The following is a 26,328-nucleotide window of genomic DNA, read 5'->3' as shown; positions in this document are numbered from 1 at the left end:
TTGTTTGAAAGTTTGTAGTAGCATTTCTAAATAGTGAAGGAATGGTTTATTTGTCATTATTGATTGCTGTCATTCACCTCAAGACCACTCCTGTTTAAGCTGTTGCGTAAGTTTGTAGTTGGAAGGCAGCAGATCTCCTGTGAGTAAGCAGTCCTTCAGCTTCTCTACTGGTTAGCAAAAATGAAGAGTTCTTGATTACTTTGTTCAATTTCCATGGTTTTAAGAGTAAAAATATACAAAATACACAGATTCAAACATTTTGTATATTTTTATGTATGTTAACTGGCAATGGTGTACATAGGCTGCCTGTTGGAATAAAACTAAGCCAGTAAATAATGTTTCAGATGCACTAGTTTTCACTGTGTGATAATTCCAAGTTTTTCTCATGTTACAGTAGTTTGAGGTTTCTCAAAGTACTGTAAATGTCATTGCACTGAATTTTTTGCTGTAACTTAAATATCTATATCTGTATTTCAGCACAGTGGCCTCTGCACTAAAGTAAACAGAACTTATGCAAAGATAATCACATTTGGCATGCAGAGGTTTCATGCTGATGGAGATTCTTCCACTTTAACAATGAAAAGGGGAGGGTAGCACTCCAACAAGTAGAATAGAATCCTTTGTAAATCAGCCCCTAGTTGTGCTCACATAATGAGAAAATGTTCAGATTTTGATTTCTTAAGAAAATTAAGAGGTCAGTTCTCTTTGATTCTGAAGTGATCACGTTAAAATGAAAGTTGGACATGAAGTATATGGTGGCAAGTTATGATTGTGTTCAAAGACAAACTTTCTGAATAAAATAATATTTTTCCCCCAAAATTGAGATATTTTGTGGATTTTCTAGAAAAACTTGTGATGAAATACAGGGTTATTGTGGGAGGGTCTGGATTGCTTTTGGTCTGCGGTAAAGACTGACTAGACTGTTACATTTCTGTGAAACAGTGGTGCATAAATAACAGAGCTAAAAGGTGACCTTGGGAGGATCAGGAAAAGGACTATGTACTGCTTGTTCTCTGTGTGCTTGTGGAAGGTCTAAATGCTGTATTCTTCCCCTTATTAGAAACTGGATAAAATGGAAGTCTTGCTCTGCATCTTTTCAAGGAAAGATGATGCATGTGTGTGAGGGTATGGACAGGCATGGTGATGGACTGTCTTTAAGAGCTGGAGCTGAGAAGGGTAGACAGCCAGATTTTCTTTCTCAGATCAGTCAGGGTGCCTTTGGCTGGCTGTTGTTGCTGTTTCTGGCTTGCTCAGGTGTTTTTTGTAGCTTCATGCATATTCCCAGCTATACTGCTTAGGCAGCCTTATTCCACTTAAGGCATTGTTGCACATCTTTTCTTGAGCAGCCTTTTGGTAGTTCAGCACAACTTGCTGTAAGCTGTCAAATATCTACTACAGCCTTATTCAGTTGAGGCATAAAACCGCTTGATATTAGTTACAGTAAAGAGTTTCAGTAGTTCTCACAATGGGAACTAAATTGTTTCATCATTCCCTTTTGGGAATTTAAACCAAAGGCAGAGGTGTCAGATGAAGCAGATTGAACTTGGATCTGTTACTGAGGTTGCTGTTGTCTGTGTCTTCCAGTACAAAAGTATTTATTTGAGGCAAATGTTATGTGTTGGTAGCTTTATATTTTGACAGGAAAGAGAACCTGCCCAATAGTGACTGCTAAGGGAACATATGCTATGATATACTCAATTTCTAACATAGTGTAAGAATCAAAAGTACATGGATGGAAAATAGCTTTGTACACTGTACTGCTAATGTGTGGTGGTTTTTAAAAGAGACTCAAGGTAATAAATGGAATTTTATTACTTTGCCCCAAAATAGTAACGGTTCAAAATCTCTCATGTTTCATTCCTTTTCATGTCAGAAGAGAATGATGAAGTCTGAGTAACTGTCTTTTATAGCTCACTTGACACCATACAGCCCTGTGTATTGTGTTGAAGTATTTACTGTCCATGTGTTCTGCTGCAGGGGAAGATACAGGCCTTATTAAATAAGCATCCATTTTAGTTGATGGCTATGGGAGCTATTTAGCCAAAACTCAGGTAACTTGTATAAGCAGTGGCCTGTAACTGCCGTGCTTAAGTATCAGTAAAGAAGACATAATTGGTTTTGCAGGTGACATAGACCAGTATTTGCTCTGTGAAAGCTCTGTGATGATGTCTTCACTGACCATAAGAACTTCCCTTCAATGCAAATTATAAGAGTTCTGTCTTAATGAAAAATTACACTGTCAGAGAGTATTTTTAATATTTTAAAACAGCTGTATTTTGGTTACTGTTATTTTGCCATTCCCACTGGACAATTATTGTAGCAGTAAGTGGGTTTTCTCTTGTTTTGCTTTTGAAAAATTGAATGCTTCTTTTCTTCATGCTTATCTGTTTTATTTTCTAGGCCTTTCTTAAATCTTTCCATGTCTAAATGGACTCCTGAATGTAATATAGTTTATACTCTAAAAGCGGATATGAAGAGTGAAGTTCCTTCTGATGCACCAAAGAGACAGGAGAGTCTGAAGGGGATCCTCTTGAACCCTGAGCCTATTGGGGCAGCCAAAAGCTTCACTGCAGAAGTTGAGATGATTGCCAGTAAAGTAGGGAATGAGTTCTCTCACTTGTGTGGTGATTCTCAAAAGCAAAAGGACATGAATGGCAACCATACAGACCAAGAAAAACCAATTGTGGTGCGAAAAAAACGCAAGAGCCAGCAGGCTGGTCCTTCATACACTCAAAACTGTCCTGATAAAGAAAATAAAGGAATCTTAGGGTTGAGACAGCACCTAGAAACGCAGAGTGAAGACAATGATTCTTCTTTTAGTGACTGTATCTCTTCACCTTCATCTAGCTTGCATTTTGGAGACTCTGACACAGTAACATCTGATGAAGAAAAAGAGGCTCCTGTGAGACACCCTCAGGCAGTGTTGAATACTCCAAGCAGAACTCACAGTGCAAGGTCACAAAAGTGGCCTCGGACTGAGGCAGACTCTGTACCTGGGTTACTGATGAAAAGGCCCTGTTTTCACAACAGCTCTTTAAGAAGACTTCCATATAGGAAGAGAGTTGTGAAAACAGGTTCATCACAGCGGACACAGAACCAAAAAGAACGAATTTTAATGCAGAGGAAAAAGCGGGAAGTGTTAGCTCGAAGAAAGTACGCTTTACTGCCCAGTTCTAGCAGCTCCAGTGAGAATGACCTCAGTACTGAATCTTCTTCCAGTTCATCTACTGAAGGGGAGGAAGACTTGTTTGTGTCAGCTGGTGAAAACCACCAGAACAGCACAGCTGTTCCTTCAGGTAAAACTAAATTCTTGAGGTCTTCTGTATTAGTGATCTTTCATCGTGCACATAGGCTTTTTTATAAGTTCTTTGGAGCAGTTTTTGTTGAAGTTAATACTACAGATAGACCTACTGCAAGTACTATGAACATTGCAACATAAATTCTTGATGGGAGAAATACGTTCAGATCTTACAGTAGAATTGTAGCAAACCTAAAATCTTGAATGTAATAGTTAATAGCTTCTAAAGAACATAGTGGAAGGTTGCTCAGTCTGATTAATCACATGCTGCTGAGTTGATCCATTTTTATTTTTTTAGCTGTTGGGTTTTAGCTTTGAACTGATTGTGATAATTCTATTTTCAGAATGTAGAAATATCTCCTAATATTTAACTGCACTTGACAATTTAGAAAAATATGAATAAAAAAATAGATTGCTTTAAGAGCTGAAATAAATGTCTGGTGAAGGTAGCTTTAGTACTGAGATAAAAGTATTGTATATATACCAAATGTTTTACCTAGATAAATTCAATTCAAGGCAGTTGGTTTACACAGTTACTTTTCTAATATGTCTGAATCCTTGAGTGCTTGGAGGAGGACTCTTGGGGGGATGATTTTGTTTGGTTTGGTTTGTTTTGGATGTTTTTCCTGGTTTGTTTTGTTGTGTTATTTTTTTGGTTAATAGGCAGGTTTTTTTGGACTTCTATTTATGTTAAATTTGCCAAGTGAAAATACTTGTGCATTTTGTTTTAGCTCAGCTTTTTAGAGCATGGAGAAGTAGATAGAACACAGCATGGTGTTAATCTGTGCAACCATGTGTTTTATCTAGTGACAAATGTGTTTTAATAAGTGAAACCATATATCAGGCTGTGCTGATCATTCCTCTAAGAAAATGTGGTTGAAAATAAAAGGACAGGTTTAAAAAATAAAGAAAAAACGGTGTGACCTTATCACTCTCACAACTCCCTGAAAGGTGGCTGTGCTCAGGTGGGGTTGGTCTCTTCCTCCAGGCAGCACTGACAAAATCAGAGGATACAGTCTTAGGCTGTACCAAGGGAAATATAGGTTGGATATTAAGAAAAGGTTTTTTATGGAAAGAGTGATCAAGCACTGGAATGGTGTGCCCAGGGAGATGGTGGAGTCACCATCACTGGATGTGTATGAAAAAAGACTGGATGTGGCACTCAGTGCCATGAGGTGTTGAGGTGTTAGGACATGGGTTGGACTTGATGATCTTGGAGGTTTCTTCTAACCTTGTCATTCTGTGATTCATGTTAGGGCAGGATTTATGCTTGAACAGAAACAGAGTACTCAAGTCTAGATTATTGCTTGTTATTTGTTGCAGTAGGAAATAATGTCTGTGATGTTTAAATACAAGAAGTAAAATCTGTAATGCAAAAACCTTACTTGTGCAGTGCTAGGTCTGGGCTATATAACTCTGAAACAGAAGAATTATTGCACAGCCTTAATTACCTTGATTCATATTTGTGGGAATATAAATTAATTAGGCCTAGAACAGTTACATTTGACATGCATGTGTAATCATATTGAAGAATAAGATTTGTAAATAATCAATGTGTGGGGATATGCATGCATTTATATGAAAAGCCAATTTAGAAATTACTGTGTTAACACAATTGTTTCCAAGTTAATGGTTTCTTACAATTTTCAGAGAGGGTGGAGTTATGTAACTAAAATTATTCTAGGATCAATAACAACTCTCCTTCCACACAGTTGTGGAAAAGTCCAATGGTTTAACTTTTATACTACTTAAAAAGCACACTTAATTAGTGAAAGTGTTTATTTTCATGTCATGAATGAAAAAATCTATTAGTTCTGCATCAGTTAATTTTAGATTAGAATACTGACACAAGTTGTAACTGAAAGGAGGTCTGCTTTAAAGACTGTGTCCTGTCATGCCTGTACTCCAGGACCAGCACTTGCAGGGAGCTGACAAGCAATTCTGGCTTAATGTGTGTGAATACTCTGGGGATTTTTCCAGTGGAAATATATATTGATGGAAAGTTTTTTAAGCATTTTGTTTACATTGTATGTATAATGGGAAGTTGAGCAGACATCCTCTGTGGAAGTGTCCTATTTTTAACAAGATAAAAATGTGATTAACATTTTTTGTAGCTTTGTGCTGTTATATAAGGCATTTCTAGTTATTGAGTTAATTAGGACAGAAATGGGGCCAGCTGGAAAAACAGCTATGCAGCTTCTCTGTACAGTGAGCAAGCATGATGGGGTTTCAATATGAGGAAAGACTTGTATGGATAATAATGCTACACGAGCTTGTTAATGTTAGGGAGAATTTCTTTGCTCTACATTGGCATATATCTGCTGAATTTAGTGTGCTGAAGGGAAAATAACTTCTGCTAAGAATATGAGGCCTGGGGCCTATATGTAAAGGTGCTAGAGGATAGACTTGGGAAAGGAGGAGAATAATAATAATAATTGGAAAAGAAAGTACAGTTAAAAAAGATGTGGTAATAACTGATTTTTTTTTTTTTTAAAAAGCAGGCTTCAAAGTGATGTGATTCATCTTGTTGCCTACTGAATAGCAATTTGCATTAAGGATATTGCAGAAAATATTTCTTTGCTTTGAATGCTGATGTTTAACTAAAGATATGGTACATTTAAGGAACTACTAAGTTAAATTAGTTTAGACTGGTCTGAAAACCATTTTCTTTCTGACTGTTGCAAGAAATTAAAATAACAGACTTTAACCAAAAAAGTATTTAGTATGTTCTTATAATTAATAGAATTAACTTGGCTAATTTAGGAAAAATTATGTTAACGGAGATGTGAAGGGGGGGATTGTTTGTTTAACAAAACCTTTCCCAAAAAAAGATAGTGTTATATGAGGTTTTTCCTCCTGTTCTCTTAGGGCTTTAGCTATTCTTCTGGTGAAACACTGTGTTTTGGAACAGTACATCCTGGCACCTGGGAGTAGATGACATTGTTGTACCAACTGTGTGCCATAGAAGGCATTGTTCCCTTACATCTGGGAAAGGCAGCTGAAGCTCATTCAGGGTAGACAGGAGGTGGGAGCATAAGGCCAGTGTAAAACCAGCTGTGTGCAGTTTAATGATCCTTACAGCTGAACATGCAGCTGCTTACAGGGGTGTGTATTCTAGTTGCAGTGTTGATCAGCTGGGTTCAATTGCAATACTGGGCTTGCAGTTAAAATGACAGCAAGCAACAGCATTTTTGCTGGGAAACATGAATTTTGATTCTGTGTTTTGCTTAGGTGTTGCAGAAGCTTTTCTCTAACCCTGTGTACGCACCAGCAGAAATAATCCTCCTCCACCTTTGCCTATGAAAGGTGGCAAAATTCAACTTTTGCTGTTGTTGGATCTCTTATGTTGCAATGCAAATGTTCTGCTTCTGCAGGTATTTGATTTTCATCTTGGATCTAAAGAGTTCAGGTTGCAATTTGGAGGCAGTCTGTGGAGGGAAATCTGGCAAAGGCTTAAATTGGAACAATTTTTTAACTTTACATTCTTGATTTGCAAAAAAGCAGAACTGTGAAAAACAAGCTGTGTAGAGTTTTGCATTGTCATAAATTGTTCAAATTGTTCACCTGATAACTTAAGATTCCTTCAGGGTCTGACGTGTTTTCTGTATTTTTGAGCAACTAATGCTAGACAGGTTTTTCTTTTCTTAGTATGTAATGCTGATGAGAAGCTGCTCCAAATTTTGTTCAAAGCTGCTTAGAATGATAAGACAGTGTTTATTCACTACTGTTGTCTTGATTCTCTAGCACTTTTTGTCTGTCTCCCAAAAAACATTGAATATAGACATTCCGTATTTTGCAACCAGAGGCTGGTGAAAATGTTAAGCATATACTGCTTCATGCTCAGGTTATTTTAACAGGTTTAAGATAAACAGGTATTAAGTGGAAATGAGCTGCCTGTTGTTAGAGTTGATTATTTTTCACTTAATCCCTCCTACAAACTACAGCATGCAGTCCTTTTCTCACACCAACTGATGCAGCTCATAATTCCAACCTTTTATCTCAATAGCATTAGTGAATAAAGAAGTGTATAAGTATCCTGTTTTCCATGCTGTTTGCTGGAGACGAGCTGAGAAGTGGTGAGGAAAGAAGCACCTGGCTTTGTATGCAGTGGATATTAATTAGTGTTGCATATCCATCTGCTGTGAATTGGGGCTTTAAATAGCTACAGGAATAGATGTTAGTGTGGAATTCACTTCAGCCCTGCTGCAGCTTTCTGTGCTGAAAAGAAGATATTTGTAGAATTGGTTTGTTGTGGCATTGTCCATAGGACTGATTTTAGTGCAAGCTTAAGAACAGTTGGTACAAGTTTGAATTAGCATGGCTCATAGTTGGACAAAATCCTCTAAACTGTGGTTGCCTGTCTTCTCCACCAGGGTGCAGACTCCTAAGCAATTTCTGTACTTTGGAAAACTTTTCCCATCATGCACAGCTATTGGAAAGTATATTCCAAGTAAGTCTCAGGTACAGAAAAACTGTCATCAAACAACCCTAAGGGAACAGGCAGATTCTTGCCAGAGTGTTGACAGCAGTAAATCCTATTTACAATTAAGTCTTCATTTTCTTAGTAGGATTTTGATGGCATGGCATGGCACTGGATTTCTATAAGTAGAATCTATGTAATATAATCTGTAAGTAGCATAATACAAAATTTATACTACCACTAAGTTAAAATTTCTAATCACCTGGACGCTCTGCAGATCAGGCCAAATCTTAATATGTGGTTTGCTTTATCAATATAACAATCATAATCTAGGCTCAAAAACCATATAAAAGAACATGAGTCACTCACTCAATCCTCAGAAGAAGCAGATGATGACAGAGCTGTCCCTTGCTACCAGTGAGGGGAGGAGGTCTCATTTCAATCCATGTTCCCACTTGGGGTTGTAGCTGCTGGATTTTGTGGCCAGTGCTCTGGGTGCTGTCCGGCTCCCTTGTGCTGTGGCTGGGTCACCAGCAATGCTTGGCCTCCTGCCCGGGAGCTTCAAGGCCACCAGGGGAAGGGAGTGATCCTCCTGGCACCCAGGAATCTTGAGACATCTAGGGAGGAAAAGGAAAGATGTGTTTGGTCTGTCTGCTTGGTTCACAGGACCTTCAGAGCCTGAGAACGAGAGCAAAGCCACCAAATACGTGACCAGCTCAGTGACCAAGAATGGCTCCTCACACAGTGGTGTTATGCTAACAGGCTCAGAGCATGGCTACCAGCCATTCCTAGCTCAGGACATTTGAGATGGAAAGGAGACAGTACTCATTAATACTATCAGGATATAATTTTATTATTTGAATTACTATCCAAGTCATTATCTTTAATTCATGAGCATAAGTGGCTGTAGAGACACATAGCCCTATGTTCAAAAAGGGGTTCAGCACACTTATTGACACCTGTCCATGATCAATGACTGGACAAGAAAGTGTGCTCTGACGTCTGTGATATTGTTGTGGTGTGAGAGCTTTTAGTTAAAATTTTGTAGCCTGAATTTTCTGCCCTGATTGCATAGTTTTTTGCCTGCTGCAGCTGGCAGAGAGAACATGTGCCTGAGTGGGCTCTTGGTCTGATCCAGTGAAAGCTTGGAACTCAAAATAAGTCATCTCTGTCACTGGAACTTGACTGCTGATTTCAAATCTCGTCTGGTTTCACTTAAGACTTGATCAGACTGTCTCATTTGAAATTATTATCTTTTATTATCTTACATGTAATATGCACACTGGTTAAACTCCATGTTAATTGCAAAACAGCTGTGAAAATACCCTCTGAGAATGACAACAGTCAGCTAAACCTAAATTTGGGTATTTTACCAGTGTTATTTATGCCCTTGGTGGGATACTTGGGATGATGATTGATTAATCTTGGAGTTATGCCATGGTCTTTTAAATAGTAGTATAATTATATGTATTATACATGTTATGCTGTGCAAAGCTTAGTCTCTTGCTTACAGCTTCTGGATTATTAGATTCTAAAGCTTGCTTCTCAGCAAGTTGATCTATCAGTGGCACATAGCAATTTCTGTTCTGAGGTAGTCTTGCAACTTTCTAGGGAAAAATGTGTCATTTACTGCTCTAAGTATTGGACTTTAGAGTCCAATATAATCTTTATTTTATTATAAAAGTTATATTCTGCTTAATAAAGCACTTTATTATGACAGATTTACTGTCTTTGTGAGGTAGGACCTGGACAAGAGTGTGTTTTTCTTTTTAAGAGAGGATTATAGTTTTACACATGTTCAGATTTGGATTCAAGCATGTGCAGTTTATCCCTTCCCCTAGGACAGCTGAGCACTAGGTTTCCATCATAAAAAAAAAAGGCTTTTAAAAGACGGGAAAAAACTTTTTTGTTTTGTTTTTTTAAGTAGCTCACTTGAATTGCAGACTGAGTCTTTCAGTGGTGGCCCAAAGGTTAATTTACTCACAAATAACAGAGTATAATTTGCTTGCTGTGTTCTGTGATTCAGAAGATGACAGAGAAATGATGTGTGCCTGCAGGAGGATGATTTTCTGTTTGTTTTGTAGCCATAAGTATTATTCTGAAAGTAGTGCAAAGTACATCTCCTATATCTGCATAACTGTTTTGCTGTCAGCAGTCCAGTGACTCTGCTTGAAGCGAGATAACCCTCAAGAGCTGTAGGAGTAGTATAGTAAACTCTGTAGTTATGCAGATTTAGCTGGCTTCTTACAGCTTTAGTCATTCAGGTGATGCATTGATAAGTAATGTATTCATGCTTTAAATTTTGCTTGAAGTTCTTTACAGACAGAAGATGACCTGCCAGTGACTAGTATATGCTAAAAGAAAAAAGTGAGCTATATCTTATCGTGGTGAACTGTATAAAATAAATATTTACACAGCTTAGAGGAGTTGTTTTTCTGCTTAATTTTGAAGAAAGTATTGGTTCCTTGTTTAGGAAGGTACTTCATGGGATGAAAACTTCATCAGTTTGTGCTTTAGACTTAGGAGGATGTTTTTAGAAGCAGGAACAGTAGGAAATTGCCTATATGTGAACTATGTCTATGCTGTATCCTACTTGGAGCAACTTTGACTGTTTTCCTAAAGATTTTCTTTGTTATTTTGGAAGTAATAATAAAACCTGCTCATTCAGTACCAGTCCTGATGTTTTCTATGGTCTGATTTGTATAGTTGGTACAATCCACCTCTCAGCTAGAAGTGTGCTTAAAAAAAAATTTGAATAAAATGAGCTTTCAGACATTGAGAGAGGTATCTGTATTGTGTAGATATTCAGTTAAGAATTCCCTTTGGTTTTCATGAGCTAAGCTTGTGTCAGAATTTCAGTAGAGATACACACTGGGTGAATTTCAGTGTACATCTACAGGGCAGATGATTCAGTCCTCAAGAAGAAATTGTTTGTTTTCTGAAGTAACAAAATCATATTTAAGCCTAAATCTTTCTACTTTTGCACCTTCTGTAAATTCTGATAAATACTGAGCCTGATGACATGTGGACTCTGAGGAGTGCTCTCAAATTTATTATATTTCAGAGAAGGGTGGGTTTGGAAGCAGAAGGAAGATCATTGGGTTTTTCTCAGTGACCTTTCCCAGCTGCTTGGCCAGGTGGTTTTGTCTGACAGCAGCTGAGATAGTTTTGTGTAAGGAAGCTGTTGCTTGTTTGCCCCTGATAGGCACAATGTTTACATTCTTCTGAATGTGATGATGGCTTTAGCTGCTGCCTTTCAGTATTTTCAGTTTTGGAATGTCGTTTTGTTTTTTGGCCTTTGCAGTATTTTCAGTTTTTCCCAAAACTTACCTGCAAGTTCTGAGAACTAATTTTGTTCCACACTACTTCCCATTGCTAGAGTTTTGTTAGTACCAGTATTTGGAAGCATCACTCTTTACATCTTCAGCCAGCAATCTTTCTGGGATAACTATGGTCAGAAACAAAGGCTGTTGGAAAATAGGCAATGCAGTTTGGGGTTCTTCAAAGCAGAAAAACTGATAAAAATTAAATGGATGATCTTTCCCACCATGTAATTGGGTAAAGCAGCTGAGAACAGTCAGTCCATACAGGATGGAATTACTGACTTGAATAAGACCAAATTCTTCAAGCATTGAAGTAATTTGCAAAAACCAAAATGATAGTTGGTGATTTCTAAGCTACACAGCTTTTTTAGGAAGTTATTTTGTTCTCAGTGAATAATCCATAGCTCAATTTAAGTCTCATAGATAGCTCAGACTTGTCACTGCCAGTGTTGCAGCTCTAGAGAATGTTTCATGTGTCTGCTTGTTAAGCTGGAACCATTCTTCCTGAAGTGAAAGTTGTTTCCTAAGAAAACGTGTCTCTTGTGGCGTTTTTCTTGTTTTTTGTCGTTCTAAGTTTAATTTTATCTTCTTGTGTCTAGTACAGATTGTGAATGCCACAAAAAGTCTAGATACAAAGGTGTTTATGAACACCTTTAAGGGACTAATTTTGATATAAAGTAGTTGATGGATTGCTTTTCTTCTGTTGTCGGTGTTTAGCCTTGAGACTGATACCCATTGAAACATTTTTTTAAGAAGTTATTAGTGATAACAAACTACTACTGCTTTGCTAGCTTGGAATTTTGTTCTGTTTTTATATTAAATTACTTGAATTATATTAAATGAATTTTGTTGGTGTAATTGCTTTCAGTGCTTGTAATGCAAGCTTGCATACCCGCCCCACACTCAGTCTTCTGTCTGTCTCCTTCCATGTTTTTGCTTCAGTATTACAGCAGAATTGCTCCCTCTGATAATTAGGTCATGTATTTGACAGTTTCACCTAAGGTTTTGAAATTCTGTGCCTACATATATTTTAAATCTATGAAAAATAGTCTCTTATAATGACAGCTGCTGAGTGAATTATAAAAAAATGAAGTATAGAAACTTTCTTCTTCCTTTTTCCTTCTCAGGAAGTATTGATGAAGATGTTGTTGTGATTGAAGCATCCTCCACTCCCCAAGTCACTGCTAACGAAGAAATAAATGTTACCTCAACAGACAGTGAAGTGGAGATTGTCACAGTTGGTGAAAACTACAGGTGAGATTTGCATCTCTTTGCATTAATAAAGTTGTGTTTGTCTCTGGGCTGGTCGCAGTGTTTTGTGGCATTAAAAGCCCATAAGGTAATGTCACTGTGTGCACAGTATACATTTTTTTTTTTTTTTTTTTTTTTTTTTTTTACAAAAAACCAAATCAAACAAAGCCAAATCACTAATAAAAAACCCCAATCCTAAACCCCCAAACAAAATAAGGACAAAAAACCCAAAGCACAGCTTTGCCAAAGCTTGAGAATTGCACTAACCTAGAGTTGTTGAGGTGACTGTATTGGTGTGAGTGATGTGCAGAATTTGGGGGGAGTAAAGCTGCATGGTGTCATCCTAAAGAGAGCATGTCTAGGCTGAGTTGACTGTCTAGGGATTACCTGAGCATTTCTGAGGAAAGCAGCCCTCTTTCTGAAGCTGGTGCTGCTGTATATGCTTTCCTGTTCTTCCAAGAATCTCTGGAAGTTTTTGTTCCATATTTTCAGATTTTATAGAATCTATTAAAGTGGAGTTCCTTGAAGAAAGGTTTGAATTTGAAGTTATCTAAAGCCAGAAGCTTTTAAAAAATAAACATCTTTGTGTATTCCTGGCATCAATAAGATGTGTTTTCTGTAATAGCCTTAAAATGTCAAAAAATTAGTTCTTTCTTCCCTCACATTCTGCAGTGCTATAGCCAAAACAGCAGTAGCTCCATGGTGATTTGTGCAGTGGGTTTTGTTTGTTTTTAGTGAAGTCATTCGCTTTTCTTCACATTTTCCTCTTCTGAATTTCTGAAGTCTGAGTACATTGTTGTTCCAAATTGGAAAGTAAGAGCCACTTGATTTATGTAAATACTGGAGAGTCAAAGTATTTTGAGAGTGAAATGGTAAATACAATACTGTAAAAATATTGTTCCCTTAATTAAAGGCTATATGTTGCAAAGAGGATACACACTTCAAAGATCAGTCTTGAGTTGTTAGGGTTTGCATGGCTAAACTGAACAGAATGGGTGCTGTTTGTTACAATGTAGAGAGAGATCCATCCCTTTCCTTAGGTATAGTTACAGGCTTAGGATCGCCTCTCCTCAAGCTACATTGCAATTTAGTTTAAGTTTCACAAAAAGTTGTGTTTGTTCTCTGAAGAGAGGGAGCAAAATAATATTACAGGGAAAGGTCCAGAGATTTTGTACAGTCATAATATTTTGGAAGTTAGAAGTATAAAAATTATCCTCTGAAAGTACTCTGTCACAAGTTAACATGCAGAAGTACTTAATGCTTACAGATTTTATAGTTTTCATAATTCTGTCATCATTCATAGACCTGCTGTTTCAGACTGCATAAGAGTATTAGAGGATTTGGGGACTCTTCAATTACAGTTTACAAAGCTAAAACAATTTTAGCTATGATTTTTGCCTGTCCATGGTTGTAGGGTTTCACAGTGAATTTTTTTTAAAGATAGCTGCAGTTACATGGGATGTGATTTAAAGACCTTTAAACTCCATGTTGGGCATTTGCTGTTGTGTTCTCTGGTAAAGGCTGCAGTAGTGTTTGGTGAAAGTGGAGTCGTGGGGTATCTCAGTGGAACAAAATGCTTTTCTAATAATAAAAAAACTCCACCTAGCTCCTCAAACAGGAGAGGAAATGAATGATGGCAGAATGCATGCCAGTATCTAAGGTGTTCCCTTCGCTAAGGTCTCGCTCTGCGCTGGGACACTCGAGGTCCCACTGGGGCCAGAGCACCGGGTCCCACGCCAGCCGGGCTCCGGAGCAGCGATCCCGCAGCAGGATCTCCACCGTCATCCAGCCCCTGCGGCAGAACGCAGCCGAAGTCGTGGACCTCACCGTGGATGAAGATGGTAAGTTGCACCGGCAGAGAAGCCTCTTCAGGAGCAGCATGGGCAGTGTAAGGATGCTGGAGGTAATTGCATCAGATACAAGGTATCTTTCTAGGAGGATGTCTCATTTCCAGGCCTGACGGAAAATCCTCTTGTGCCCTTCCTTTCAAAATGTAGCCATTTTCAATGGGTCTTTGAGATCTAAAGATACAGTTTTTCTTCCAAAGCTGCTTTGGGTGTGTGTCTGAGGGCTGACTCACCAGGCAGAAATTACAGAACAGGTTGGAACTACTTCTTGAAAAATATGCACTTACTTCAATGCAGCACTATAAAAGGAAAGTCTGTCATTGCCTATGCTTTGGAATAGTGACTGTTCTTTCAGGCCTTGAAGTAAAAATAACTTTTAAAAAAAGAAAAAAGCCCAACCCTAAACTAGTAAAGTGTGTTAGGTTTCTGAAGCTGTAACCTTTCATTGGTTCTTAACATTAAAAGCTGCTGACACTTAATAAGTCTATTCCTGCTGAAAATCGTAAGAGCAACTATTCCCTCCCCAACAGGGCAACTTATCAATTATCAAAACATTGGGAGAAGGAAAAACTGAAGCTCATGTATGTTTTTGCACTTTTATATTTGCAGATGGTGGTGGTTTTGGGGATTTCTTGGGTGCATGTTACTTGTAATGTGAAGAGAAGTTTTGTCCTGTTGCGGTTCTATCCCTGAGTTCATTGCAAGCTTAGTATCTTGCAATATCTAATTCTTCAAGTTGTCATGGTTTTGGAGTGGGATGGAAAATCAGGCTTGAGAACAGTTCTGGTTGATTAATGGCTTTTAAGGTAGAGGATGTACAGATTATTTTTTATTAGATGTACTGTGAAATATCCCAACAGCTCTGTTGCTGAAGGGGTGCAGTGTAGGTATCTATTGCTTTGATTTACTCTTAGAATTCATAGTCTAGAATTTAGTCTTCTATTCATAAATGAAGTTATTTAAAGACTAGCTGCTTCTCCTGCCTCCTAGAGGAAATGGCTAAGATGAATCTTCCAGGATTTAAGGAATACTATTATTGGGTTTAGGCATCAAATTCCATACATGAATTAATGTTAAATGATCAGACTTCTGAATTAACGCTGTAAAAGGCAGCTGTGCAGTTTATTCCAACTTTACCCTTCTCAAAGATACTGGTCTTAAAACTTGGCTGGCTGCTTCCCTGAGCATGAGGATCCTATCTTCCTGGGTTCATGTCTGGGCAGTGTGTTAAGAAATTCAGTTTCTTTTAGCTAGTAGTTCATGATGGACCAAGCCCCTTGTTTTTCACTGGTTTGGACAGGGGAGAATCAGAAGTGTCTGTAGGGCTGGTGGTGACAGTCTCGGGCTGGTGGGGAACCTGAGCCTGGGGGAGCTCAGAGTGGCCACTGAGCACTGGCTGATCACTTCTCATTATAGGCTGTACTTGTACTATGAAGTTGCTTTTGTTTTCTGAATTTAAACATTAATACATTTCACTCAAAATGTCCTTAAATAAAATTAGTATATTGGATGGCCACATGAAAAATAAGAGGAATTTAAATGTAGATACCAGGTCATGTTTTTTTAATGTGGTGAGTTGGAAGACTTGCAGGAGAGAAGATACATTTATTCCTTTGCTCACTGAGTTGCTGATACTCCTACGAGATGTTGAGAGCAATCTTGAAAACTACTCATACTTTATTTTGAGACTTTGTGTAAAGGAAGTATTTGAAGTTTTTGGATGCTTTTTCCCCCCTCTCAATATCTATGCAGACGTTTTTACTAAAAAAACCTGTGCTGTTTCTGTAATATTCCCTTTTATAGTATCTTATATTCTTAGTCATGTCATTGCCTTTCATTACTTAAGAGGAATCTCAAACTTACAGTCAAAGTCTTTTTCAAAACTAAATTCTAATTATGCCACCATGTATAGTTTTAAATTTTAACTTGTTTACAGTTATCTAGTAAAGGAGAAGACTCATCAAGTGTTTCGGATTTTCAGAATATGTTGCTCACTATTAACTTTGCAATATGTAATCTGAACAGGTATGTACCTTTAAGAGAAGTCTCAAATATTGATAATCTGCTTTTAGCATGTGTTGAGGCTAGAAATAAAGCTTATCTTGCTAAAGCCTTTAGTATTATGCATCTGGAATAATCAAAGTTGTGAAGTAGTACTGCTAGTGTAGATGTTATGTGGTTCTTGGTGAGTGATCTAGAAGTTTTCTGTTCTTCATAGGCAATAAAAAGTTATAATAATACTAAATAACAGAGTAGTTTGCCTGTGGATTCATGGAGGGTATCAGCAAGCATTTTTATCATAAAGTACTGCAATAATTTAATCTCCTTTATAGTAGGGGTTTTTTATCCAGTAAATAGAACTTAAATGTCAGATTTGGTTGGGAATTGATTTTATGTTAATAATTAAAACTTGAGTAGATTAAAAAAGCACAAGAGAATTTTCTTTCCACACACAAGGCTGTCAGGTTTTTGTGTTCTGACTTTCAGCAGGAACAACAATAAAAAAGCCTGAGCGGCTTTTAAAGCTTAAAGAACATGAAAGCTTTTTTATTTCACTAGAGCCGACAGTTGTGCCAACCACATCAGCTCGAGTGGAGCCGCAGGTTGTGAGTTCTGCTCCCACTGCCAGCTCCAGTACGTCTACCTCAGAGCAGGCCTCTGATGCAGCTCCAAACGTCTCCAGCAGCCAGCCCTCTGCAGCACCAGAGACCACTCCCAGTCTCCCCAGTGGCAGCACTGCTGGCACTTCAACTGGAGGTACAGAATAAGAGCTTTGAGCTGTTGCATTGCCTCTGAGTACAAAGGAGATAGAGGAAGTTCATCAGCATTCTCTAAATGCCATGTGAGCTTTTAGTACTGAACCTAGCAGTAGTAAGCTGAGAGGACAGGAGTCTGGAAAAGACCATTATTTCTCCAGAAATAGAAGAATAGATAGAGGAAATCTGCTAGAGCATTCTGCTTGTGCCTGTGTTGGGATGATTTGATTATACATAATCAATGTATATACAATGTATATACAAATGATATACATATATCCTTGCTTTTTGAGGATGTGGAATGTGGTTCACTGGGAATTAAGTCTTTCATTGCAGTGTATTACAGAGGTGTTATTTCAGTCTGTGCTGTAAGGCAGTGAAGGATGTATCTAGATTCTTTGACTGTATCTCCTGCTGTGGTTAACCCCCTGGGAGCACATTTATACAGACCTGCATAGAGCTAGATATAGATATGTGTGTGTGTATATATGTATATGTGTGTGTGTGTATATATATATATACAGGAAGCACTCATGGCATCACTGGAACAAAGCTGTCCTGTCTGCAAGTGTGGTGAGGGACAATTAACCTGAGTGGACCACAGTTGCACAGGAGTTTGAGGTCTCTGCACACTAACCACAGGAACAATTCTTCCTCCTTTCCCTGCTGATGATGTGCCTTAAATTTGTGGAATAAGGCAAGTGTCACTTATGTCTTCCAGTGGTTGCCATGAGTACTTCCACCTGGACCACTCAGGTTTGGTTCATTTGGCAGGTATAGCTAAATCTTACTTTTTGTATCTAGTTTGTTTTGTTATAATCTAGATCTGGTTTTCAACTGGTTAAATATTTAATTGCCAGTTACAGGATGTTTTGTTTCTATTTAAGACACTGCTTTACAGTGATCAGCTTTACTAATTTCTTTCACTTCAATGTTAACTTTGTCTTCAAGATGAAATAAGAAGAGCTGCATCTAATTCGACACTGGAAACTGGCCCTCCGGCCATGCCAAGGCTGCCATCGTGCTGCCCCCAGCATTCTCCTTGTGGAGGACCTTCACAGACTCACCATGCACTGGGGCACCCACATACAAGCTGCTTTCAGCAGCATGGCCACCACTTCCAGCATCACCACCATCATCACCACAACCCTCACCCAGCTGTCCCACTGTCTCCTTCCTTCAGTGACTCCAGCTGCCCTGTGGAAAGGCCTCCTCCCATGCCTGCCCCGTGTGGAGCAAGCAGCAGTTCTGGCACCAGTTACCATGAGCAGGCATGTTTAATCCTTGTGACTCACAATCATACCTTGTGACTTGGGATTTCGAGTTGTTCCAGATAGGAGAGAATAGGTTTAGGATGCTGATTATAAATTACTCTCTTACTCTGCATCAGGCATTATAGAAGGGAACTAAAAGGAAAAATTGAGCTGTAATATATATGAACACAAAATGCTGAAATTTTATAGAAAGACATAATCCTTCAAGTACTCATTGACAGCTGACCTCTTCATGGCTGTAAGATGAGTGACTGCACAGCAAACCAAACATAATTACCTTGACATATTCTGCCCATCGTAGCAGTTTTGCAATGCAAATCATTGAGCTGCTTTGAGGGAAGAAAAATATCAAGTCTAATGTTCTGTATATAAAAAGTATAAAAGAGTTGCTCCTCTAAAAGCATTGCTTTTTAAGACTTTTTGAGTAATTAGATCACAGAATAGAGTCCTAAAAAAGAACAGTACTGTGCCAAGTTACAGTATGCAGAACTATCGGTTTTATTTATCCATTGTTGGGGTTTTTGTTGAGGTTTTTAGTTTGGTTGGGGGGTGGTGGGGGTTTTTGAGGGGATTTTGCTTGGTTGGTTTTTACAGAATATATTGTAAGGAAATCTGTCTCTCATCATATTAATGAATTCAGGAATAAAAAACGTTAGCCATATTTAAAAAATATTCTAGGGTCAAGCTGTAAAACTTCAAATTTTGAATCCCAGTTGCTTGCAATAGCATTATTTTTTTAATTGAAAACTTTGCTCTCAATGTCTGAAGAGTGGCTTGAAGGAAGCTGGTTTGTTTGTGCAGCAGGCACTGCCAGTAGACCTGAGCAGCAGCGGTATCCGAAGCCACGGGAGCGGCGCTTTCCACGGGCCGTCGGCGTTCGACCCGTGCTGCCCCGGCTCCTCGTCGCGCGCGGCGCTCTACGGGCCGCAGGCGGGCGCGGGGCCCAGCCAGGCGCTGCCCATGGACGGCTACGGCTCGGCCATGGTGCCGCAGCCGCCGCCGCCGCCGGCCTCGCTCTCCTCCTGCCGCCACTACATGCATTCTCCCTGTGAGTACTGCTGCACTGCCCTGGCTGCAGGGAGCGCTTGCCTGCTCGCACTGCTCCGACAGCTGCCTAGCAAAACACACACTGAGCAATAGCTTCAACAGTTTGGGGGTTTGAACAGGACCGAGGTGAAGTTAAAATATTTTCTTACGAGTGACCATAGTAACATTGAGACTTCAAAACTGTATTTGCTATGAAAATATTTTTCATCTCCTTATTATTGGCTTTTTATTTCATTTTCCTTGGTTGGTCCCTTGTCCTATTCCCCCATTGAGATCTGCTTTGGCAGAATCATTTGTTTGATTGTGATTTTTTTTTTTTTTAAATTTTTTTTTTTTTTTTTAATTTTATTGTCTCTATAGAATAGTGAACCCAGAAAGAAGGTTATTGAACTTATTGAACTTTTAAAAGTTAAGCAACAAATGTAGAGTAATACTGGAACAGGTTTCTGTCTTTCGCTCCTCCCTCATGAGACCCCACCTGGAATAGTGCCTTGGGTTTGGGCTCCTCAGTACAAGGAGGACAGACCTGTTGGAGTGAGTCTCTGGAGGACCATAATGGTGCTCAGAGGGCTGGGGCACCTTTGCTACAAGGACAGGTTAAGAGAGTTGGAATTGTTCAACCTTGCAAAGATAAAGCTCTGAAGAATCCTTATAGCACTTCCAATGCCTAAAGAGGCTGAGAGGTGAAGAGGGATCTTTGGCAGGGGGGAATGGCTTTAAACTGGAAGAGAGTAGGTTTAGATCAGGTTTAAGGAGGAAATCCCTCATTGTGAGGGTGGTGAGGCTCTGGCACAGCTTGCAGTGAAAAGCTCTGTTTGCCCCTTCCCCGGAAGTGTTCAGGACCAGGCTGGACATGGCTTGGAGCAGCCTTGTCTAGGTGAAGGTGTCCCTCCCTGACAATGCAGGGATTTGGAACAAGGATCTTTGAAATCTCTTCCAACCCAGACCTATCTATGTAGCTTTTCCAGTTGGTATCACAGATGTTTGGTTTTTTTCTTCTTTTTGCCAGTATTGGAAAACAATGCTTTTGGCTTCAGAAAATGTAGGTTTCTTGTAGGGTATATTGCTAGAGAATCGCTTTATTTAAAAGTTGCATAAACACATATTCCCCTGTTGCCACTGTTTAAACTGGTGTTTAATACTGAAACACCTGTGTGAAGATACTTCTTAAAATAAATTTAAGTCAAAACCTGCAATTGACCAAATTAAAAGCACCTGATGTTTTCATTGCAGATGCTTCCTTGACCAGACCTCTTCACCATCAAGCTTCTGCATGTCCTCACTCTCATGGAAATCCTCCTCCACAGCCACAACCTCCACCTCAAGTGGATTATGTTATCCCTCATCCCGTGCATCCCTTTCATCCTTCAATCTCTTCTCATGCGTCTTCTCATCCTGTTCCACCTCCACCACCAACTCATCCCTTAGCCAGTGCAGCTGCTCCAATACCACAGCATCTCCCTGCAACACACCAGCCAATATCCCATCACATCCCTGCAACAGCACCTCCAGCACAGAGGCTACATCCTCATGAAGTGATCCAGAGGATGGAGGTCCAGAGAAGAAGAATGATGCAACACCCAACGTATGTCACAAATGTACTCAGAACAGTATCTAAACATATAATTCATTTCCCTCAGGTTTGTAAAATGTTGCATGTGAATCTCAAACTGTTAATTGCATGGTTAGGAGCTGTTAGTGTTAAACCATGGTAAGAAGTGTCTTTACAAATCATCAGAGTCAAGCGAGCGTAGGACTGACCCTGCTCGGTTACATCTCAATAGTGTCTCCAGGTAAGGCATGAAGGGGGCATGGGAGATAAGAGATGCTTATAAATTTACAAAATGTCTGGTCTACTTTGTCAGGTAGTTTAAGGTGGTACTGTATCTGGAGAATGTATACTACTTTTGATAAAATCTAAGTTTTTAGGTTAAATAATAAACCATCCTTTCTGCATTGAAAGCAATGAAAAAAAAAATCTGATTAATTTCTTTTTGTGGTAAAGTAGGTAAAGTGGGAGGTGAAAAAGTAGTAGAAATCAGTCAGCAAGAGTTAAGGGTTTTGATTTTTTTTCAAATCCATAGTAGTTCTGTACCAGCTGGCATGGCTAAAAGCCGCTTTTACCTGAGCTATGATACAAACATGTTTCAAGGACAATGTCCTCTGATTAGTGTGTTAAGTTTCCCCTAATTACTTTTGCTGGTATAGTTTTACTAGAAATAATCTGCAGCAGAGCTGTGAATGACACTGAATCTGAGCATGACTGTCACGTGGCCCAGTCTTTCCTACCTGCCCTTCAAGTTTAGGATTAAACACTTTCTCAGTCTCTGTAGTGAAGGTGAAGGGCAGGTCACTGTAGCTGAAGCTGCCTTTGGTTTTGAATATGAAACCTGTGTTAAAATCAGTTTGTAACTTATATCTAAAGTAGAAATTAAAATACTGCATGGTGAGCTTCTTGTTTTAAAGGCACTGTAGTAGCTTGGTCTGTAATGTTTTATGGGTGTTGGTTCCTGCATACTAAAAAGTGTGTGAAATTAATTGTGGCTGTTCTTTGTTGTTTAGTCGTGCTCATGAGCGGCCTCCTCCACATCCTCACCGAATGCATCCTAATTATGGTCATGGGCATCACATCCATGTGCCTCAGACTATGTCTTCCCATCCTCGACAAGCTCCAGAGAGATCTGCCTGGTGAGTAATCACACACTGTTTGAGCTCTGGGGATTCTGGACAAGAGGCCATACTGATCACAGTACAGATAATGCTGGCTGTGGTTTTAAAAGCTGCTGCATGTACCTGTAGTTTAAAATTTGTTGATACGGCTTTGAAGTATTGCTTTGAGTACTCAGTATCTTAAATGTATTTCTAGTATTTTTAAGGTCTTGTAGTATAGACTAGTATATTCTCGCCCTTCTTTGTTTGAACTTATTTGCAATTGCATCAGGCCCACTAATGAAGCATTTGCTTCAGTTCCCCAATATATTTATTATTAGAAAATACTTTTGTCCATTAGTGAAGAAGTGCGTGCATGACAACTGCTGTTCCCAGAGCATGTGCTGCAGAGAACTCCACATGGATAATATTACTGGGCACATTAAATGTGGAGTTGTCTCGATTTTATTTTTTTTCTTTCATACTAAATCTTAGCAGCTGTTTTAAACATAACTTTGTTATGATAGCAAGATTGTTTAGCAAAGTTTAAATATGGTTAAAAAAACTTCTACGTGGAACTGTTGTTGGAGCTGTACTGTGTTGTAGAGTCTCCAAAGCAGTGGGATTGTACCTAGGAGGCAAGCTATTCCTTTACTGTAATGTCACTTTCATTCATGTGACAGGGAACTAGGAATTGAAGCTGGTGTGACTGCAGCCACTTACCCTCCAGGGCCCTTGCATCCTCACTTGGCCCACTACCATGCACCTCCTCGACTGCATCACTTGCAAATAGGGGCTCTTCCTCTAATGGTAAGGAGATAGCTTATGGAAAATTATGATGATTGTCATTTTGGTCTTGTTTGTCGGGAAAGTGGGTATGTATACATTGCTGCAAAGTGCTTAACTGAAAATATTTTACTACGTCTGTTTATGTGTTACTCCCAGCAAGGGAGCTTGAGCAGGCCCATTGTGTAGTAAGAGAAGACAGTATAGGAACATCTACATTTCTAACTTCAGCTCTTGTAAAATGAAACATACTTGAATTGAATTGTCACTTGCATTGCAATGCATTGACCCTCTGCATCTGATTTTTAAAGCTCAGATTATTCAGTTTTGTGTTGTTAAAGGTGCCAACTTTCCACCCAATGCATGAAAATTAGTATGGATTCTTTCTTTTTAAGGTGTGTATGCACACAACTAGAATTCCATCTAGATATTTGATTGTTTTCAAATAATACTTATTATTCATCAACCTAATTTTGTGTGATAACACTTCGTGCTACAAAATTCTATACTTTATAATCTGCAGGGAGTGTGATGGTAAGGTAGTCCCCCTGTTACACTTAATTTTTTTAATCTGAAGTAATCCCAACTTTAATTGGGATATTCCTACAGCTAAAATGTTATGGTAAGCAAATAGTTGGGACCTCGCTCTTCTTCATATTTTTAGCAGTAGAGGAGAAGAAAGCTGTGATAGAGAATGTTCAGAAGTATTTCCTGAGTGTGTGATAAAATATTTTAGGGATTTATGCCCTTCTGCTTCGTAACTGCAATTTGTAATTGGTAAAAGCAGCAGATGAAATAAGGGTTTTTAAGTCTACAGAAATTTGTGCAAGTATTTATGTAGGGATATTTGATTCTTTCAATAGTAATTAATGAGTGGCTGAATGAAAGAAGTTTGTTTTGAGGCCTTGTACCGACTGCGCTGACAGCATGTTTCATCATGAACAATCTGCTCTAAGCTGCACTTTGAGTGTTTGGGATCTGGTTTGAACCTTGCTGGGATCAGATCGAATGCTGTGGCTTTGAAGTTGTGGAGAGACTTTGACTAATTTAAAGTGTATTCACACACTAGAAGAACATGAAGGCAGGTTAGAGCTCTGCTAGAAGCTATATATACAGTGAGTTCAAAGCATTACAAATGCCTTTTGATGGCTCTACCCTTCTATGGCAGTAAAGAAAGTCACAGGTTTTGTTTGTGTGTGTGAGAGTACAGTGGATCTGTCAGCAAAACTCTTTGAATAGAGAGCAAGTAGTGAAGTTTTTCATCTAACAAACTGGACTGGATTTTAAACAAAAGTGCTGTTTTAGGCAACAGACGATTTGCACCTGCCACTTGTTTTTTTTCTTTGTAACTTTAAGATTAGGGGTGGAGGAGGAGAGGCTGAACTGTGATTGCAGTCCCTCTACAAAGTCGTTAGTGTTCTAAGGAGTGTTTTCTTCTTCAAGTACAGCGGTACTAAATAGAGATTTCATGAGTTGTGTTTTTTGATATAGATATCATAAACTATTCTCTTTTTTTGAGAAGGGGTTGTCTTTTAAAGTAACTCATGCAGCCACTCAACTAAAAATTTCATTAGTATTGAATCCACTTTGTGAAATGGCTTGCAGCACAATTGGCAGTGTGCCTTTTTTATGTGGAGTACTGAAACCCCTTCAAACTACCACCAGACTGTAAAGGACATAATGGATTATTTGGGCTTTAATGACGTTAGTACTCCGTATCAGTTTCTGACTTTAATTAGATGCAGATAACCAAATCTTCATCTACTGAGTGCTGGAATGCAGACTGCAGTTTTAGTCCTCACAGAGACAAAATTATCAAGATGGGGGAAGATAATCAACATTCAGCAGCTTTGACAGTCCAAATAGACGGTTGGGGAAGCAAAATCTCCTTTTCTACTAGTTTGGTTGAAGATACTTCTACCTGTGTGTTGTTTTGGGATGAGTCCTAGATTAAAAGGAGTTAGGAAGAGCTTCCTTCATATCTATGTATCCAAGGGGCAGGCTGCTTCCCTTTTTGAGTTAATATAATTACTTTGAGACCTCAACATTTAAGGCTGTAACTTGATGTAGTAAGAGTAGTTCAAGATGAACTTCAAGTCTGAAATAGCCTTGATTAGCTGCATCAAGTAGAACTGCATTTTGAATAAGAAGCTTCTAGCTTTTTTCTTAATATAAACATTAATTACTGTTCTTTGGCTTTTTGTAGAATAAAAGCTATTGAAGAGCACTCATTTTATGTTCCCCTAAGACACAGGTACCACTGGGTTTTATCTGTGCAGCAGATGGTACTTCATTGGGTTCCTTCACCCAGTGATTTTCTATGAAAACTACAGCTTTTCCCTGTTTATATTTGGCTTAAGCTGTTAAATGATGAGCTTTACTTCTTTTTGTGTCTTGATAGTAGCTGAGCAGTTGGTTACCTGAAAAGGCTTACACTGGGGAGTTGTTCTAATACATATGAAATCATACTTAATGTGCACCATGGAGGCTGGAGTGGACAAGATAAGTAGTACCATACAGGGCAGGAATCTCTCCACTGACTGGCAGCTGAAAAACAGAAAGGTCTTGCAAAAACAGAGGGTATTCAGCAAGGAAAAAAGCCTTCCCTGCAGGTTAGGTGTCTCAGACTGTTGAGAATGTTTGTATTGTAAATGGTTCAGACTTAGCCTTGAATTATTTCCGTTGCTGGAGATTTCTGTGGAATGTATCAATAGAAAGTGCAAAACAAGAAACAAATAATACTTCTACAGTTCTTGGAAGTCTTGTGCTGGAAAAGGCAGGTTCAGAAGATACTGCTTTAAAGTATGTATTTTAATTTGACCATATCCAAAAGAATATATACATTTAGTTCAGACTGGCATTACTTTTAACTGCTTACATTCTTCATTAGCTTTAACCTTTTCCTTTTTTTCTTCCATTCTGTATGAAAGCTTAGTGAGAACTAACTTCCACTTATGTGTGAAGCTCTCCAAGACAGCTGAAATCTTTTTGCATTTGAAGCTTGGCGGTAACTGTCAAAGGGATTTTAAATAAGACCATTCTTAGCTGGATACTATTGATAGTTCTCTCTTGCAAATCTTTTCTCCATCTTGTAGTCACAAATGTACTTAAATCTTGTGTTAGAAGACTGCTTATTCTGCCAGTATAAAGGAGCTGTTTTATTTTTTTTTTTTTATTCTAAGAGTAGCATTTCAGAGTAGCATTTCACCTGACCAGAAATGTGAGCTGGGTTCTTAGGGTATTTTATAAAACAGCCTGTACATAATGTGTGTTCAAGTAATTTTGCAGAGGTGTTATGCCATTCCCATCAAGATAATATGAAGGCCCATTTATTAGTATGAAAATATATTGTCCCACACAACATTTCTATTGTATTGAGTTCAGTAGTTTGTTGTGGTAGGTACTCTAAAAAATTTTTGGTTTTGTACTGTTAAAAATAATTTTAATAGGTTCTCCAGTAACAGAATTTGTTCCAAATAGAAGACCTATCCAGGTGCATGTCACTGCATGCATGTGACTGCTGAGGCAATTGGAACTGTAATTATGGAATTACAGCAATACATCTGTGACTTTGAACCTCTTGTAATGATGCAGTATCTGCACTATCAGGTTCATTGTTTTCCAGAAGACTGATTTGAAATTGTGGTCAATAAGAAGCAGGCATTGTATGTCACTTC

General features: G+C 38.7%; 1 protein-coding gene across 2 annotated transcripts in view; it reads left to right on the top strand.

Annotated features, from left to right (window-relative positions):
* Nucleotides 1–26,328, top strand: part of RNF111 (ring finger protein 111) — a 37,963-nt gene that overhangs the window by 6,204 nt on the left and 5,431 nt on the right. For both annotated transcript variants that reach the window (XM_056499850.1, XM_056499849.1), the window contains exons 2-10: nt 2,401–3,296; nt 12,169–12,295; nt 13,970–14,133; nt 16,699–16,896; nt 17,847–18,166; nt 18,971–19,217; nt 20,450–20,801; nt 21,779–21,904; nt 22,549–22,675. In XM_056499850.1, the coding sequence (XP_056355825.1) occupies nt 2,420–3,296; nt 12,169–12,295; nt 13,970–14,133; nt 16,699–16,896; nt 17,847–18,166; nt 18,971–19,217; nt 20,450–20,801; nt 21,779–21,904; nt 22,549–22,675 (2,538 nt within the window). In that variant the 5' untranslated portion in view covers nt 2,401–2,419. The remainder of the gene's footprint in view (nt 1–2,400; nt 3,297–12,168; nt 12,296–13,969; nt 14,134–16,698; nt 16,897–17,846; nt 18,167–18,970; nt 19,218–20,449; nt 20,802–21,778; nt 21,905–22,548; nt 22,676–26,328) is intronic.

This window comes from Oenanthe melanoleuca, chromosome 10 (genome assembly GCF_029582105.1).
Source record: "Oenanthe melanoleuca isolate GR-GAL-2019-014 chromosome 10, OMel1.0, whole genome shotgun sequence".
Classification (NCBI taxonomy): Eukaryota; Metazoa; Chordata; class Aves; order Passeriformes; family Muscicapidae; genus Oenanthe; species Oenanthe melanoleuca.
Note: the sequence above shows the minus strand (reverse complement) of the source record. Positions and strands in the feature narration are given on the sequence as shown.